Source organism: Xiphias gladius, chromosome 14, assembly GCF_016859285.1.
Source record: "Xiphias gladius isolate SHS-SW01 ecotype Sanya breed wild chromosome 14, ASM1685928v1, whole genome shotgun sequence".
Lineage (NCBI taxonomy): Eukaryota > Metazoa > Chordata > Actinopteri > Istiophoriformes > Xiphiidae > Xiphias > Xiphias gladius.
This window is the reverse complement of record NC_053413.1, coordinates 17,820,710-17,839,207: the sequence shown is the minus strand read 5'-3', so window position 1 is coordinate 17,839,207 and position 18,498 is coordinate 17,820,710. Positions and strand designations below refer to the sequence as shown.

The following is an 18,498-nucleotide window of genomic DNA, read 5'->3' as shown; positions in this document are numbered from 1 at the left end:
GTTTTGAGGCCATAAACAACTTTATGATACAAAGAGGAAAATCTGCTGTATAACATTGCACTTTTATTTTGCAGTAATAGGCTACTTAGGATGCTACAATGCAGCCAGTGTTGTGGGGAATATTTTAAGTGACATCCATAATGAAACCAATTCCATATGATGTAAAATCAGTGCTATGTTATCAAAAATGTAGCATTTGTGGAAATCTAGCAAACAAGCCGTAATGGACACACAAGATTCAATGGACAACTTGTTATCATCACCTGGGAATTGCACGATTGTGAGTCTTAATTATATTACAATGGATGGGGAGTGGAAAAGTATGTATGTTCTCAGGGTAACCCATGCTTTCCTTAAATAAAGCAGAAAAAAGGTCTAATTCACAGTCAGACCTAACAAAGATTACGAGGTTGCTTTGTTGTGCTAATTTACATATACGTAAAGTTCATGCATCTGGCCTAGTTTTTAAAGGACATTAGAATCCTTTAAAACATACAGTACTGCTCTTGTAAATGCCGATAGCTATGTAACGCTGGAACCAAGAGAGAACAATTCTATGTGGCTCTATTTTTAAAAGTCAGCACTGATTTTGTCTCTGCAGATGGTTTCTGCTCACCAGAATGGGACGGCATTGTTTGTTGGCCTGAAGGGCCTCCGGGAAAACTCGTATCCACTGCCTGTCCAGAGTATATCTATGACTTCAACCATAAAGGTAAGTCTGTCCCTGGATACAGTCAGCAATTGAAACCCTGAAGTTCATTTTCAGGCCTCAGATTTATACTTTTTTTATACTGTACAATCATAACTTGGGCTACTTCTTAAACCTCTTTTGCAATTTAAAAAATTATGCAGGTTTAATTATAAAAAAAAAAATAAAAAACGAGCTGAGGATGTGTAATAGATAATATCTGGCAAACTCTGTAATTGAAAAATTGACTTTTCTGCTTGATGTCTAGGACTAGCATACCGTCGGTGTGACAACAACGGAACGTGGGAGCTGGCCACAATCAACAAGACATGGGCCAATTATAACGAATGTGCAGAATTCCTGTACCATTACAACCATAGCCATGAAAAGGTGAGATCGGTCTCATTTCCATTTACAAGCTCAGTGACATAGCTACAGTGCCGTCCTCCACAATAATTAAGAGCAATAGCCCCAGTGAATGCATCACCAGAGTAAATTGACACACTTTAGGTATTACAGCTTTTTAGGCAACTATTGCACCATTTTAACCGGCAATTAAAGTCCCTCTGAAAACATTTTTGACCAGCCTCTTCAGTAATGTACAGTGCGAATAAACTGGAATCATATTTGATGAAATGCTGGGATGATGATGGGGAGATAATGACAGGATGACGATGTGGTTGCTTTGTGATAATATGAAGCTGCAATTAGCCAAATGTCCGTTCAAATATAAACTGAAAACAGTGTCACATTAGCTTAATTGCAAATTGCGAAACTTGCCAGCGAGCATTCCATTCAGTGAAAACTATGCACTAACCAATCATGACTAAACCTCGTATCTAGCTTCCAGTTACTAGATAATGAAAAGAAGAAATTTAAACCCAGACTCTGCACTGTACTGAAATTCTTGAAATGATGCAAAGTTCAGTAATGCTACTTACGTATTTTTTTCTTTCCTTCAACAAACTAAAATCTTGTAAATTTATAAACATTACATGTCCAAACGTACGGGGGCACCCAAACATTACACTCAAGGGAAGCTGTTGAGAAACTCATTCAAAAACCATGACCATCAGTATGCTGTTATAACAGCCTCTACTCTTTTTCGAAGGCTTTTTACTCAATTTTGTAAACTGGCTGCAGGGATTTGCTCCCATTCACCCACAAGAGCATCGCTGAGTTCGGGCACGGAATGATTGGTGATACGACCTGGCTCACAGTTGGTGGTCCATCTCATCCCAAGGTGTTTGATGGGGTTGAGTTTGGGGCTGTGCGAAGGGCAGGTTTTTTTTAACACCTGTTCCATCAGTAGCTGTTGTTCCCTTGCTGTGAATCTTAACGTTATGCAATACTGCCCAAGAGAACCCTGGAACAAAATGATGTATAATGAGGATCACGCTGTCAGTATCTAACCACCTCCCCAGGTTCTCCCTTTCAAACCCGTCACATCATTAATATTTTAGTAATTCTATCTTAAACACAACTCCTGCATTTGTAATCTTAAACCACAGCTTCCTAATACTGAATGCTACCCAAACGCATTCATGAGTCGTAACCATCTGTAACATAAAATCTAAACATAATCAGCACGTGAGAGTCACGCCGTGGATCATAAATACTGTACTATCAGCACTGATATCACCATTGCATCACAGCACATGTTGAGAAAATTGTTTTGTAAACCAAACACGGCAACCTTTTTACTACCACCATCCCCATGTGACTGGCAAAGGTAGATGTGACCCTGATTGCAGCCGCTCCGCTTGTGTTTCTCTATTATTGCTTTGGGGTTGGATCTCAGTAGCAACACTGGCAGTGAATAGGACTACTGGGTATTGTAAGAAGGGTGGAAAACAGCTAGAACCTGGCTTTAAATGGAAAAATAGCACTTGTTCATCCATTATTGTGTGTACGTGTTTTTCTCCTATAAGTAAGGTTTTGTTTGTTTTTTAAGTTACATTTAAATAATCTAACATATTAAATATTCTATGGCCTTTAAATGAATGAAGTGTGTTATTATATTACAGTTTAGTGTTAAATGGCTCTCCAGTTTGTATTTCGATGAGTGGTTGCAATTTATCTTGCCCTTTGCCAATGAATAGGCAGCATAGAGTACAAAATAATCAGTCAGTCATTGATAAAAAAACATTCAAAAGTTACTCTTAGTTTTATTTTTACTCTTTTTCACCATGAAACGATACAAATATCAGCTGTCATACATGCATTTTCCTCTCCCCTGCTTGAATGTGGTTTGGAGGATGTGGGCATAACCCCATCACGGCGCCCTTCAGTTTCTTTCTGACTTCAGATGTTTATGTTGATGGGCTCCTGAGGGAGTGGTTTCAGCAGCTAATGACAGTTACACATGGACGAACGAAAGCCCCACACAGCACAACTGCCATACCGCGAACCACCACCACAATCTAGACCCCCGTTTTTCTGGCACAGGATCCTGATGCTAAATGATAACAGCAGTGGAGTATCTGGTTACATCCCATGGGGCTCTTGGCCCCGTCAGCATGTTGACGCACAGAGGGTCTGGTTAGTGGCTCTCCTTACATTGTCCTCTGGCTGCCAGTTCACTGCTGGAAGATCAGACTGCCCCACCCAGCCTTTCTCAGCTCCATCACCCATGTCAAATGCTGTTTCCAAAAGTACTTGAGACATTTCCGTTACCAGGTGGAAATTCTTTTTCAAGCACAGTCAAGTTAAGGCATTTTGAAGCTAAGTTTTGGGGGGACATGCCAATATAATGTGATTGTTTGAGAAACTTTTGTATTTATCTGTATATTTACTTTGCCCTTTGTGAAAACATGCTCTATGTAATAAAATCCCTTGTCTAAAGTAATGTGGTCACTAAAATTTGAACTTGCTGTAATGTTACTAGGCCCAAAGCATAACCCCCTGAGTGTTACATCATGTCCACACAAAAAATATGTAAACCGAATCTTTCTAGTTTTCCAAATTGCCTGCATCACTAAAACTGAATAAAATCCTGCCAGTGTACATGTGATTTTCCAAAAGTTGGAGATAAATGTACATTTGTCTTTTTTATGAAAAAGATAATATTGGTAGTGTTTACCGACTTGTTGTTGTCATTTTGTTGGTGTAGCTGTACTCTACCTGTACAGCTTAATGATGGTATGGTTGTTAGTATTTATTATTTTTCTAGACACAATTCAGTGCTTGGTGGCCAGGTTATCTTTTAATCTATCATAGTGGCTGAAAAGAGAATATAAGAGTTTTTTTTAACCAAAAGTGCAGTAATTTGTCTAAAACCTGCAGTACATCTAGTCTCAGTCTAAATGTCTTTATCCATTTTGCTTCCATTTTGAAATTTTACCAATGTTCTATCTCTTCCAACAGGAGGTCTTTCATCGTCTCTATCTCATCTACACAGTTGGGTACTCCATTTCTCTGGGATCGCTCATGGTGGCTGTAGTCATCTTGGGATATTTCCGGTGAGTCGATGCCGTCACTGGGATTTTTCAATCAACCCTTTGTTCTCAAGAGAGAGATATAGACACAGGGTCAGAAATTAAGGGGAGAGCAATTGCAGAAGGGATCAAAACAGGGAGCCTAAAGGTTTAATGGCATGATGGCACGACGAACACCAATTTCTTACCATGCCATTTAATCAGTAGCAAACAGTGAAGCAGAGAGCGTATTAATTTCATGACTTAATGGAAAAAAAGAGGCTTTATCATGAAATCATGCAATTTCTCCGTCACTGCGTAATCATGCAATGCATTACAATTTGTGTCACGGCAACCATATGAAGCATGCAAACTGTATCAGACATTACCTTTGACTTTTACTTTGACTTTTAACTGACTATGATATGTCTACCTTTGAGGAGGAAGCTGCCTCCAGGCTTGCAGCAATGCATGCCTCATTGCCTGACATTTAGGTTCTTTCCTATTTTCATGCTGATCTCAAGTTTCGATGACAAACAGCCAAAGCTTGGATATTAATTTTGTAATTCCACCAATTAGTCTTAGAAAGAATGCCGTTCTTAACGCCACAAAAGGTGGGCTTCTTCCCTGTTTTCCCCACTGAAAAATATATAACGTAGATAAATAGGTTCTTGTGAAAATGTGAAGAACTGAGAGTAAATACTCAGATATAAGGTTTTTTTTCTTCCCAGCTGATTAATGCAGGGCAGATTTGTCATTATTTGTTTATTTTGTTGAGCATAGGGAGTATCAGGAATCGATGTGAAGCCGATGTTTACCAATGTTCCCACCAGCGTGAATTACTGTACAGGCAGGCAGTCAGAAGGCTTTAGGAACACACCCAACTGGCACCGGGAAATCTATGGGCCAAATGAGTTTAATAAGTTATCCCAGGGGCCCATCTGACATTCTGGCTCTGTGCTCCGGAGCACTCCAGCCATGTCTCCCCTTCAACATGTCAGCTTTTAGACAGGAGAGCTCATAAATGTCGTCTAGGGAGAGAGAAGGGATATTTCACATTAGCAGTTGTGTTCAGTATTTTTCACCAGGGAAATGTAGGCTATATTAGTTTTTGCCCACCATTCCTAAATCCATAGTTTACTGAGGGTAGCTAGGCCAATATTCAGCTTGTTAATGAGGCTTTAGAGAAAGAAATAGGTAATAATGGATACACTGGGCTAATTTCAGTATTTAGTAATTCTTTGAGATTTTTTTTATTGAGACAAAAGAATATTCTGGTTCAAATTGGCTTTTGGAGTGTATTAAAATGCTAGTGAATATTCAGTAAATATTATATTGACTTTCTATTGACTGTGTAATGACATAACCTTAGTGGCTATTGATCCAGCAACTTGATTCCAATACTGGAGCATTACCTCAAAGTCCACATAAATACCATAAATACCACTCAAAAGTAAACTCTCAGACAGGATGTTTTGGGAGAATTTTTGATGGATAAACTTGTGCTTGTCTGCAGGGAAATTTGCATGCTTTGCTCAACACATGTTTGCAATTTTGTTTTTACAGCTCACTTTGAGCCGAGCATTTCAATATTTGTGTGTTTCAAGCCCCTAAATCTCAAGAATGTGTTATAGTCAGCGTGGAATTCAGCTGGCTCTAATTAGGATGAGTATTGTTTGTGTGTGTGTGTGTTTGTCTCTGAAAATACTTACACACACTTACATGAAGCTGTGCCAGCCCTCACGTACACACACACACACAAAATAAAATCAAAAAACACACACAGACACAATTTTCAGCTGATATATCTTTTGACCTTGCATCTCTTGTTTGTTTTCCCCCTAGACGATTACACTGCACCAGGAACTACATCCACATGCACCTATTTGTGTCCTACATGCTAAGAGCTATAAGTATTTTTGTGAAAGATGTTGTGCTCTACTCTGGATCGGCCTTAGAGAACATGGAAAGAGTCACAGTGGAAGACCTCAAGTCCATCACTGAGGCTCCGCCAGCCAACAAAACACAGTTTGTAAGTATGCCAACACAGCTAAAACACACCTGTTGTATGGATGGGGTCAACATAAAGCACTTTGTCATTGAAGAAAGAGAAAGAAGGAAAAACACTCACTGAACTTCTTCCAAAAGAAGGATTTTTCAGTGTATGTGCTATAACATGGAAAAGACAAATAGTAGGTGTTTCGATGTAACACATAGTATTTATGGTAGGATTGTGGCACGTAACACGCAGTATAGCCAATAGAGGATTTTCTGTTTTTCTCCAGACAAAATCATAATAAGATTCATCAATGTTTAATTGCATGACATGCACCGATAATTTGATTTGTAGTGTAGTTGGGCATTAAATGTTTTGCTTCCAAAGAGGAAGTTGTATTTTGCAAAGTCTCACCTGCTTTTCCAGTGCTGGAGCAAATAAACTGTACTGTTTGTCACCGTGCCAAACTTTTACTAGGGCACTACCTGGCTTTCCCTTTCGGAGTCAAGTTTAAAAAATGGGTGAAGACTGGGTACTTTTCATGCGTGCTTTAATATGCCAACAAACAATTTGTGCAATGTATTTAGTGGACACTTTTATCCCGTGGCTCTCCATATTGAGTTACACTGGATTAAAAGTGGTTCCTTAAAGTAGGTGACATACTGTACGTGACACAATGAAGGAACATACTGTCAATGTATGTGCTTTTGCATATGTAGTAAAGAAGACGTGGAAGCCCAGTGAAAACTTTTTACTAAAACTACTATAGATATATCGATAAAAATGTAAATACTTTGTGAATCTAGACGAAAGTGACCACATATACATATACACACACATATAATATACATATATATATATACACACACACACACACACACACACACACACACACACACACACACACAAGCACACACACACACACACACATATAATAAAATAAATGTAAAAAATATATAAAACCAGGCTATTTCACAGACAGGTTGTATGTTCTCCTCGTGCCTGCGTGGGATTCCTCCGGGTGCAGGTTAATTGGCTCACTAAATTCCCTGGAGGCGTGAATGGTTGTTTGTCTCTATGTGTCAGCCCTGTGACAGATTGGCAACCTGTCCAGGGTGTACCTGCCTCTTGCCCAATGTCCCCTCCTGCGACCCTCAAGGATACGCCGCATAGCTAATGGATGAATAGATCGATAGTGCAGACAGTGTTTGGTACAAAAATTAGGTTTATTCATTTTTCACTTTCTGTTTGCACATTGCACTTAAGTTGGTTACTTTGACTGCATATTGATCACAATTTGATCAACCTGTCTAATTCCACATCTGTCTTTTACTGTATGTCATGGTATATTACAGTGGGTCTATTTTGGGGAGTTACATCGCACAGGGTTTGCAACAAAGATTCTGTGGTAGGAACTCAATAATTATTCCCGACTTAAGAAAAAATAATGTTTAAAGAAACAAAAACATTCAGTCACATAGCTTTGTCTCCATTAAAGGCATGAAACTACAGTTAAAAAGCTGTCCCATGGCAAAACCCCTGCCGTAGCAACACAATGCCTGTTAGAATGCAAACTGTTGAGAAAAGATAGATATGACAATTATCAGACTGGTAGTCAGTACAGGAGGAGAGGGGTGCTGAGTCTAATAATCATGGCATGACAATACAGCAGCAACAATGTGGAGGTTGCCTTTAATTGGAGCCGAATCGATGGCTGACCGAATCATTACTGGCTCCTGAGACTTCCACACATCCTATCAATACAACAGTACATAGTACTTATTGGATAATTTTAACCTCTGATCAAACACAAATAAATTATTATAAGATAAAATGTCACATTGTATATTGAAGGCACAGTTCTAGGATATACATTTTTAACCTGGACGTTTATTTATTTATTTGTTTTCTCAATTTAATTCAATCAATAATTTGTGTGACACCTGTCCCCCAGATTTTCATTGCTCTCCAGTAGAAGCCAGCGGGGCCCAAGGGAAATTCACATGGTCCAAAAAGCAATAGAAACATACAACTTTAATAAAGAAGCTGCAGCTTGCTGCTGTGACACCTCCGGTTTTCCTCATTCCAGAGTTCACTATATGTTGTGGTGGTTATATTTATTGTCTAAACAATGTACATAGTTAGCATGTAGAAGCTGTTTGTACTCGGATGACGCATTCATGTCACATCACTCTAGCCAGTCAGCTGGGACACAACATCCTCGTCAGCTTCCAATTTCTATTTATTCATTTTTCTTGTGAAGTGTCAAACACACTAACTGAGAGCTAAAATGTCTTCTGCAAACTTCTTAACCAGATGTTACAGTGTGATGACTCAAAAACTCAAAACTGGGTGTTATGCATAAGAAGGGTTCAGCTACTTTCTGTTTCACTTTTAGTAAAAATGAAGGTGGTCGTACTTTCAAACAATAAACTCAGATTAAAGCTTGGTCTTCCACAAGTGTAGACAATGAATCGAGACACTGTGCCAGAGAGAAGTAACAGGCTGTAAATAACACAGGCATGCTAAATGCCACTTTAAATGTGTGAATGTTAGGGCGAGTGTACAGTAGGCTGATTCTCGTACGCTTTAGGATTAGACTGCTAGGAGAGCCAAGAAGCATGTTTTCTGTTCTCAATGGAAATGCATAATTTCCATTCCCTGTAAGTCCTTGCTTCATGTCTGGTATATCTGCTATAGATACACTTGAATATTTTGTTGATAAGGGAGGATTCTGCAGTACATAGTCCATCCAATAACATACCAACAACCATTCAGTGCCAATAAAAGAAGTTTGTTGTTTATGCAGCGTGGTGTAAGGTCAGGGCATTGAGGTCAGGATGAAGGATGGATGTAAAGCATAATAAATGTTGGATTTTAACAGTGATTAACAAAGACGACAATCTTTTTCTTGTTTTCTTGCTTTAGTTTTTTTAACCTGAGCCATGCCTTGTTTTTGTCATGCACAGATGTTGTAGGAATAATTTATCAACAAGACTAAGAGTCTACAGCCACATGGTAAAATGCTCACAAAGACAATGCTAACATGCTGATGTTTAGAAAGTAATATTTACCAGGTTTACCGTTAATCTACCGTTAATTTAACCGGTAATCATTAAATACTTGTCGAGGTTTTCAATCTGGACCAAAGTAGTGGACCAAGTGCTCTCTGTAGTTAAAAACACTGGTATTGAATTTTACCTGAGGTTTTGTAAAATAATCCACGGTCAACATTTTGTTGCTTAAAAGTAATTCAAAGCTCTTAGATAACATTACTGACCTTGAGTCAGATAAGGAATCTTGGTTAGCAACTTCAGAAAAAGGCAGTCCACAGAAAGGCATTAAGACAAGATAAAAGAAACAAGGCAAGACATGTAAATGGGATTTCAAAAGAAAACGGAAGATACAAAAAAGCTTTAAATGAATAAAACAGATAGACAGGAGAGTAAAAATTACAGTCCTTTACATGAATGAAGAGTGCCAAATTGAATTAAGTAAAAGGCACAAGCAACCAGAAAAGTTTTAAGCCTTGATTTAAAAGAACTCAGAGTGTGAGCAGACCTCAGGTTATCTGCAGGTTTTGTTCAGGTTTCCTGGAAGTTTGTTGTAAACTTACTTTCTCGGTTCCAGTGAGGACTCTAGCAGCAGCGTTCTAATCAAATGCAGCTGTCTGATTTCTTTCAGGTTATATCAGGGTGCATGTATTCAATAATCTGCAGTGGGATCTTCCAGCACAGATTACTGAACACATCCTCCACTTCCAAACTTGTTGTTCGCAGCTGTTTAATGATGTGTGACTGCAGTGTAAATGTTATGGTGTTCTGTTAAGGGCATGTTTTGGGTCGGGCTCTTTAGGTTGTGCTTGGCTCCGCTGGACTGTATACCACACAGCTCTAATCCCCGCAAACTAAATCAGAAACACTCAACGCAATAACATGAGTGGAAGATTACAAAAAGTATCTTTATAGTCTGCATTGTCAGTTCAATTATCGCTTGTAGCTGAAATCATAGTATGATCACCACTATACACAGGATCCATACTGGCTATACTCTGGAGCTACTGAAGCCTTATGAGCGAAAGAAAGAAGATGAAAGAAATATATTTTGACGTGTATTCGAAAAGTGTGACTTTTTGTCAGTGTGGGTATTGATTACATCTGTTCTCCTTGTCTGCCGTTTGCATGTAGATTGGCTGCAAGGTTGTCGTGACCTTGTTCATGTACTTTCTGGCGACCAATTACTACTGGATCCTTGTTGAGGGTCTGTACCTCCATAGCCTCATCTTTATGACCTTCTTCTCAGACAGAAAGTATCTATGGGGATTTACTCTGATTGGGTGGGGTGAGTTCTGCTTCATTTACATTCTCCTTGCATGCACGTGATTACAATATGATTCATAGGCTTAATACCATGCAGATTAAATCTTATATTAGTTCTTTAATTTTTGATGGTCTAATTAGTATGCAAAGTTTGACCAAACAAAATAAAGGGAGGCACTCTCAAATCCTCTGCTGATATTTATAAGTAGGTGAGGACATTGAAAACTGTGAAACAAGACTCGCATGCATGAATATGGGCTTTACAGTTCCTGCATTGTACACACTGTGCGTATTAGTTACATAAGCACAGCGCATACAATGTGGATGCTGTGCTACCCAGGTTCTACCTGCCTAGCGAACTGTGGACTTTTATTTTGGAATCATTTAGAGTATTTTCTCATAGTGATGTAGTAGTGATTCTTCCAAAACAAATGTCATATTTTTTTCATCTTTTTTTTTTCAGGAGTACCAGCTATGTTTGTGACAGTTTGGGCAACTGTGAGAGCCACGTTTGCGGACACAGAGTAAGTGATCTGCATAAAACACGCAGACATTATTCTTGTTCAGATTTAATGCAGAAATACTAAGGTCATAAGTTTTTTGAGGCACAGAGGGCAGGTGCAAACAGAGTCAGTGATAAAGTACATTTTGCAACAGTAGTTTTATTTTGCTGATCTCATGTGGTTGTCTGTGGAGATTTTCCTTCAACAAAAATGCCTTTCCACATAATGCTGTATAAACAGCGGCATTTCACACAGGTTTAAATTTTCAAGCCTTAAATGGTGAAATTGAAAGATAACAGGTCTAAAAATATCGGTATTATTGTCCCCAATTTCTCATTAGCAATCATGCCTCGTGTTTCTGTAGTAAAGACTGATGATAGGGTTGAAAGCTGAGTAACAAGAATTAAAGTGGCCTCAACTTCCGCCTCTGAAGGGACAGAGCTCCTCAGGGAGAAAGCTGCCTCAAACCAACTTCGCGGACCCTCAGCCCCCTCTGACTGGCACTATCTGCTGTCTTCACATTGGTCCTGTGTACCTTGGTCAAACACCCAGGACTCTGGAGCTGAGAGTTTATGGCTATGCTGGTATCCAGCAGCTGTCCAGTGGAACTAAACCACATATTTCTCTTCTCAGTCAGCAGGGGAGCAGCAGAACATTTCTGCCTCCCTTCTGGGGCTTTTTTTGGGGCAGGAAAACAAACCGAGCACGATAATAACCACAGCTCCATCATGTGCATTCAGCAGTAATTGGTAGTATGGCGTGAGAAGTTATGGTAGGCATTTGGTTAGGATTCAAATCTATCGATTTTAGATACTGTATTGGTTAAACTGGCCTAAATGAAGCAATATCTATGTTTTTTGTCTACAGATTTATGAATGTTTCTTTTTGCTAAAAACCACACATACACAGACAAAAAAATACAGGACATGACCTCAATGTCCCCATTGGAAACTAAAGCCCTAGTTAATGACATATGACAGTTGAGGTCAATGAACTGTTTTGATTCCAGCTAAAAAAAAAAAAAAAGGCACAGATTTTGTCATTTTAATGCCTCGGCACAAACTAAAAGAGTCTTCCTAGAACAGCAAAAGCCCTTGAACATGAAGCCCAGGGGTAATGTGGAATTAAGGTCGGAAATATCATGTAGATATTATTTTGAAACTGAATTCATGTCTGAATGGGTTCATATGATACCTGTCTCAAGAACTCTCTGATAAATCTAAAAGCGAGGGGAAAATAGAGTCTATGCCGTGTCTAAATCTTTATCTGATAGAAGTGACGTTTAGAGACACCAGAGTGGAACAGAGGGATCCTGGATCATCCCATCTAACACCTTGATCCTTACTTACCTCTTGCTGATGCCTATTTTGTTGTTGTTCCTCTATTGCAGGTGTTGGGACTTAAGTGCAGGCAATTTGAAATGGATATATCAAGTACCTATCTTGGCAGCTGTAGTGGTGAGTACATGCTCGCTACTTGCACCTTCCACCTGCTGCGTAGGAAATTACAGTGTTTCACTGCACCTGTGGCATTACGGCTGTTGGATAAGATGCCCAGTTATATCATTGTGTTTCTATTTTCTCTCCAGGTTAATTTTATGTTATTTCTGAACATCATCAGAGTCTTGGCAACTAAACTACGAGAAACAAACGCTGGAAGGTGTGACACAAGACAACAGTATAGGTACTGAGCACTACCATCATTTCTAAATCTTACTAGAGCAGCTGCTCATCTTGATGCATTCATTATATGATGTATTTGTAACCTGCATCACTGTCGGCATGATAAACCAGGAATGTATTTACCCCGATTGCATTTCCATCATCATCATCAGACAGGTTGAAAATGATTGAAGTAGTAGATCATAATGTCCCGTCACTGTCATGAACCAAAAGCTGCAACTAATGATTGTTATCATTACAAATTAAATAACTAGTTATTGTTTTATTAATGTATTAATGTAATCCATTTTATAGTCTCAACGATTAATAGAAAATTGTTAAAAATGCTGTTATCAGTTTTCTAGGGTCCAAGGTGAAGCTCTTCAAATTGCTGGTTTCATACAACTCTAAGTGCAAAACTCTAAGATTTTCAATTTATAATGATTCTAAATGGAAAAAAGCAGCAAATCCTCACATTTTAAAAGCTGGAAAGAGAGAATGTTTTGCATTTTTGCTTGTTAAAAGCTTAAAGTTCACTTAAACAACTCCAAATTGTTGTTTTTAGTTCATTCATTTAGCAACTAATTGTTTCAGCACGAAACCAAATACTCTGGGTTGGGGATAATATATTTGTCCGTGATATTTTTTGTTCTAAATAGTGAAAAGGGGTCCTAAAAGTGAAGGAACAGGGACTCAAAATGAATGAATAATTGAATTAAATTGAGAAAACGAGATGATTTAGTTCTGTAATGTGCAGATGGTTTCGCAAACTAACTGTATAATATTCTGTTAATATTATAAAATGTTACTTTACTGTTACAGAAAACTGTTGAAGTCCACGTTGGTGCTAATGCCACTGTTTGGTGTCCACTACATTATATTCAATGCCATGCCATACACAGAGGTGTCTGGAGTTCCCTGGCTGATCCAGATGCACTATGAGATGCTGTTTAACTCCTTCCAGGTAAAGGTCCTGTGGTAGAAATGCCAGCAATGATAATTTAGCTTTGAGGGCACCACATAAATATTAATGTGTCCTTTCAAGCTGAACAAATCTGATTGACCTGATCAGGATTTACATGCCCTCACGGTTAACATGTCTTTATCACTGAAAACACTGCCAGCAACTCACGAAAACACAAGGAGGGATCAATTACCTAATAATTACTTATTGCTGATGTATTTGGTGGTGGTTAGATCCTTATTAAGATAAAGAAGAAGAAAGGGTGGCTGATGATTTAAAAGATCAAAGTAAATATCAAATTATACAGTTAAAATGTCATATTATCTGCACACTAAAGATAGCTGGCCTGGAAATTCATGAATGATGCTAGTAAAATCCTTCTCTTCTCTTTTCCAGGGATTCTTAGTTGCAATTATATACTGCTTTTGCAACGGGGAGGTAAGAACTTGTAAAAGTTTTGCATTTTACAGCAAACCTCCTGCATAATATTTACACTCTTACAAGGCTAAATAACTTCTTCTCTTCCAAGGTACAAGCTGAGATTAAAAAGTCCTGGAGCAGGAGGACTCTGGCACTGGACTTCAAAAGAAAAGCTCGGAGTGGCAGTAACACTTACAGCTATGGACCTATGGTATCACACACCAGTGTTACCAACGTCACTGCCAGAGGGCCGCTGGCCCTCCACCTCACCACGAGGCTGGGACCGGTGCCTGTGAACGGGCACAGGAACCTCCCCGGGTACGTAAAGAACGGCTCCGTCTCGGAGAACTCTATACCTTCGTCGGGACAGGAACTCCACATTCCTGAGGAGGAGCATTCGGCTCCTACGCGGCCCTGCGAGGACGAGAAACCCTCGCCTGTGGTAGAGGAGGAGAGGGAGACAGTCATGTGACCTTCAGGCCGCTGTGTATAGGGAAGAAAACTGGAAAGACAAATCATAACACAGTCTCAGGATGGTCTGAAGGGGATGGCTGCATGCATCGACGCTGCCAGTTTATTTCTCCTGTGAATCGAGCCAGAACATTGCCGACTGATGAGGCTCAAGGCAAAAAGGGTGTATCACTTTCGTGAGCTGGGCCGCCTTTATATGAGGGATGATGACCCTCATCGTTGTGGCAAATATTCTCAACTCGTTCAACAACCACCTGCCACAGTGAATGTGTAAAAGGCTGAAAACAGACTGCCGTTTCTTATTTCTTTTCCACTGCCATAACTGTTGTTGTCTTGTTTTATGTTTGCTTTTTTGGCAAAATGTCTTTATGCTCAGCTTTTGTGAATAAATCGAACTGAGGTTAGTTAGTGACAGTAGTTGCCAGGGACAGCCTTAATCACCTATGTAAAGCCAAGTGGATTCTGAGTGCACTTAGCGGGGCATGTGTGGGCAATTTGATCAGCGAGTTTTCGTAGTAAGTCAGTGTCAGCAGACTAAGTGTAGGCTCGGCTTAAAGAAATTATTAATGCTACTATTTTGAAACATCTGTTCATGTTTTCTGGCATGGTATCTAATTTGTTCTGCATTGACTTAAATCCACTTCAGTGTAAAAGGGAAGGTACTCAGGTAATTGAAGTCCTCTGTTGTTGCACACCTATTTTTATACTTTTAAAGTGGTGTTTTAGCATGGTCAGCATTCCTCTCCAGAGGATGTTGCTATGTTATATAAGGCTGTGTTAAATATTCTTTTTTTCAAAATGTTGTACAGTTTCTGCTGTCTAGAAAGACCCAGTATTCATCTCTCTAATTACAACAGATTTCGAAGGGGTTCAAATGAATGTTTCATATTCAGATTCTCCACAAAAATACCCTAACACACACACAACACGATGCCAAAGTAAGAATATTTCTTTGAAGACCGTCACTTTCTTTGGGTTCAGAGTTAGCTGAGGTGAAGAAGAACTTCATGGAAATCTGACAGAAAAAGTATCATGTGCTCTCACAAAGTTATCAAAGGAAGGGACCCCCATTTAAAAACACAGGGTGCAGGAAATGGTCATATATTCCAGTGGAATGTTAATTAAAATGAGGAATCCAAGAAAATCTCAAATTCAGCTGGAATTCCGAGAGTCACAGTTGTGGCGGATATGAAGGAAAACCCAGAAACGAATAACACACAGTAATTTTTACAGATGGTCCATTGTTATGCTGCTTTTTGATGTGTATATACAAGTCACAATGTTTACAAAGATCAGAAATACATTCTATTTGTGAGCTAATAGTGTTCATGTGTATGGATATGTTATAAAGCTATGTTTCAGTGTATATAATTTTTTTTCATGTGTTTGTTTACAGAATGTTTGTAATAATAGGTTATGTACATAGTCCAAAACAAAACTGGTGAATATATTTACAGGTGACAGAGGGCATTCAAACTAGCATTTAATGAAGCTTTCCACAAGATATTTTAAACTCTGTAACTTGTAACTTACTGCACTTAACCTGAATGGTTTACAGGTTAGGTCACATAATTTACTATACCAAAGAGAAAAGGCATAATGTGCTGCCAGAGAAAAATCTATTTTCCAGCATTTCCTTGTATTTTCATCCACCATCTTGTTTACAGTGACCAAAAAGTCTTAAAGTCAGCCTCTCTCCAAAAAAAAGTATTTGCTACTGGTAGTTAGTGTAGGACAACGTCCAGATAAAAGTGTTGAAATACAGCCCCCGTGTAGATTGAAGTTTTTTTTTTTTTTTTTAAATAAATACTCAGTTTCATGTAAACAGCAGTGAGGCAAATGAGAAAACCATTCACAACACTCAGTAGCTTAGTAACAATGGCCTGAGACCATTAATATTAAAGGCAGTTTTGTTGCTTTTAAATCTTCCACTTGGATTTTTGACTTAACTTGGTCTCAAGAGCTGAATCAGTCGCTGTTTGGTTTGGACTAATATGTCTGATGGATCAGTGATTTAGATCAGATTCAGCTAAATGGAGTTTTACCTCACATAAATTTCAACTGATATGTGACCAAAGCTAATATTGGCCCTTGTGCACAGTGTTGTCCCAGCTTTTTTACATCTGGTGACCACTGTTTGATGGCGAGCTCTCTTGCTCTTGTCTCTCTGCTGTCTTCCGCTTTTGGTGACATCCCACTGACTGAATTATGCTCCCGGTTCCCTGATTCCCAGATTTTCTCCACCATTTGCTAGGTCCGTCAAGGTCGGTTCTCTGACTCAGTTTTGAAAGGGTTAAAGCTTGGTCTGCTCATTTTGTACTGCCTACAAGTCCATCCTGCAGATTTATGCTGCATCGAAAAGAGTAAAGAACACTGAGTTCGGACAACTTTACAAACTTTCTTTACTGTTTTCCCATTAAGTAGATGTTTAAACGATTACTCTAGTAATGGTCTATGTATTTCTTATTGTAACAAATCCCATGAAAAGACCAAGATCAACATTTAACTGACTTATGAGTATTGTCTGACGTAGCTTATTCCTCTGTGCCATAGAGGTCGATTGTTGTTCAAAAACTGTTAAAAACACAGTGAGCGACACCTTTTCATTGGGTGACAGGATTCTTCATTACAATGCACATGGGCACTGTAGTTTATTTTGATACCGTCCCACAAACACCATCCTAGGGGGGTAAATACTCCCTAGCTAACCAAATGTGTATTTATCCGCAGCTTTTAAAAGTCCCCGACAAATGCACTAATTACTCCTGTCTGAGTAAAATTTGCTAAAAGCTACAGTGCCCAAGTGTTATGGGAATTTACATAGCCTTTCTTTTTAAAACGAAACAAAAGACTGCTAACCCATTTTCAAAGATTCAGATCTTTAGTGGAAAGAAATTAGCTTTTGGATGAGAGACGAAGGCATGGTAGGAAAGTACTAAGAGATGGAACAACACATTGCTGTTTTTGGTCTTTTCATGATATTTTTGGCAATAAGGACAATACAAAAAAAACTCAAACCACAACACAGAAATATCCACAACACTCATTTGAGCCAGACAACTTCCTGTTTTTGACAGCCGGACAGACACCCGGGGTTTTTTGAACACTCTTAGAAGTGCATTTTGGCCCTTAAGAAACTTAAAATGGACCCAACTTGGATATTTCCGTTGGGATCGGTCACGATTGCGACTTGAGGTCGAGTAGATTGACAAAAATAGTAATCGAAGGTGGCTGCAGGCCAGAGTGATGGAAAAAGGAAAAGACTAAGGTTGAGGGAAACCTCTGTCACTTGATAATACAGTATCATACTGTCAGTACAGTTGTAGTATGTACAACATTTAAGACTGCAGCTGACTGAGGTGGTTGTTCTTCAAATCCACTTTCCACTAATTGCCGCTGGACAAGTAAACACGTTGCTGTTGTGTAATCCAGACAGCTTTTCATCAAAAGGGTTGGCGGTATCAGAGCATGAAAATCTTTTATTTAAAAAACACTTGGAAAATTATATTTGAGCACTTTAATACCCTATTATACAGTATTTTGTTCTGATTGTATCATGTAAAATGATTGTGTTTTGGAATCAAGTGTACAATAAGGCCAATAACCATAGAGCTAATGTTGTATTTCATTGTTTTCAAATACCTCTCACGGAAGTATAAAATGTGTTTCATTGTCTTTTATTTATCTTGTGCCGACATGTACTCAGTGGAGTCGACATCTTCGTGCTTTAGATACAGTATGTGGGCCGTGTTTTCTAAGACACGTCTCACCCTCTCATCACTCCATAGTGATGGAGGCACGTTATAGATATCAGTGTAAACTTTGAATAAAATGGGAAGATGTTTTCTGGTTTCTAATGTTCAACAGTGAATTGTGAATAAGTCAATAAATCTATAATTTTACTGTACTCATTATTGGGACTTTCGTGATTATGGTGTAGACAAAGTACCAACAATGCATTTTCTTATATATAAGATTTTTCTTTATTTTAAAAATAATAATGTACAAACTTCATTGTAGAAAAAAAAGTGCCCAAAATGTTTGCAGTGAAAAAATATGA

At 38.8% G+C, this 18,498-nt stretch overlaps 1 protein-coding gene across 1 annotated transcript in view; it reads left to right on the top strand.

Moving 5' to 3' along the window:
• pth1r (parathyroid hormone 1 receptor) overlaps positions 1-18,306 on the top strand; it is a 47,110-nt gene extending 28,804 nt beyond the window's left edge. Inside the window, exons 3-13 of the mRNA XM_040142698.1 lie at positions 602-712; positions 957-1,078; positions 4,055-4,149; positions 5,950-6,136; positions 10,288-10,441; positions 10,883-10,943; positions 12,313-12,379; positions 12,511-12,605; positions 13,406-13,547; positions 13,944-13,985; positions 14,077-18,306. Coding sequence (XP_039998632.1) covers positions 602-712; positions 957-1,078; positions 4,055-4,149; positions 5,950-6,136; positions 10,288-10,441; positions 10,883-10,943; positions 12,313-12,379; positions 12,511-12,605; positions 13,406-13,547; positions 13,944-13,985; positions 14,077-14,439 — 1,439 coding nt within the window. The 3' untranslated portion in view covers positions 14,440-18,306. The remainder of the gene's footprint in view (positions 1-601; positions 713-956; positions 1,079-4,054; positions 4,150-5,949; positions 6,137-10,287; positions 10,442-10,882; positions 10,944-12,312; positions 12,380-12,510; positions 12,606-13,405; positions 13,548-13,943; positions 13,986-14,076) is intronic.
• Positions 18,307-18,498: the final 192 nt, after the last annotated feature.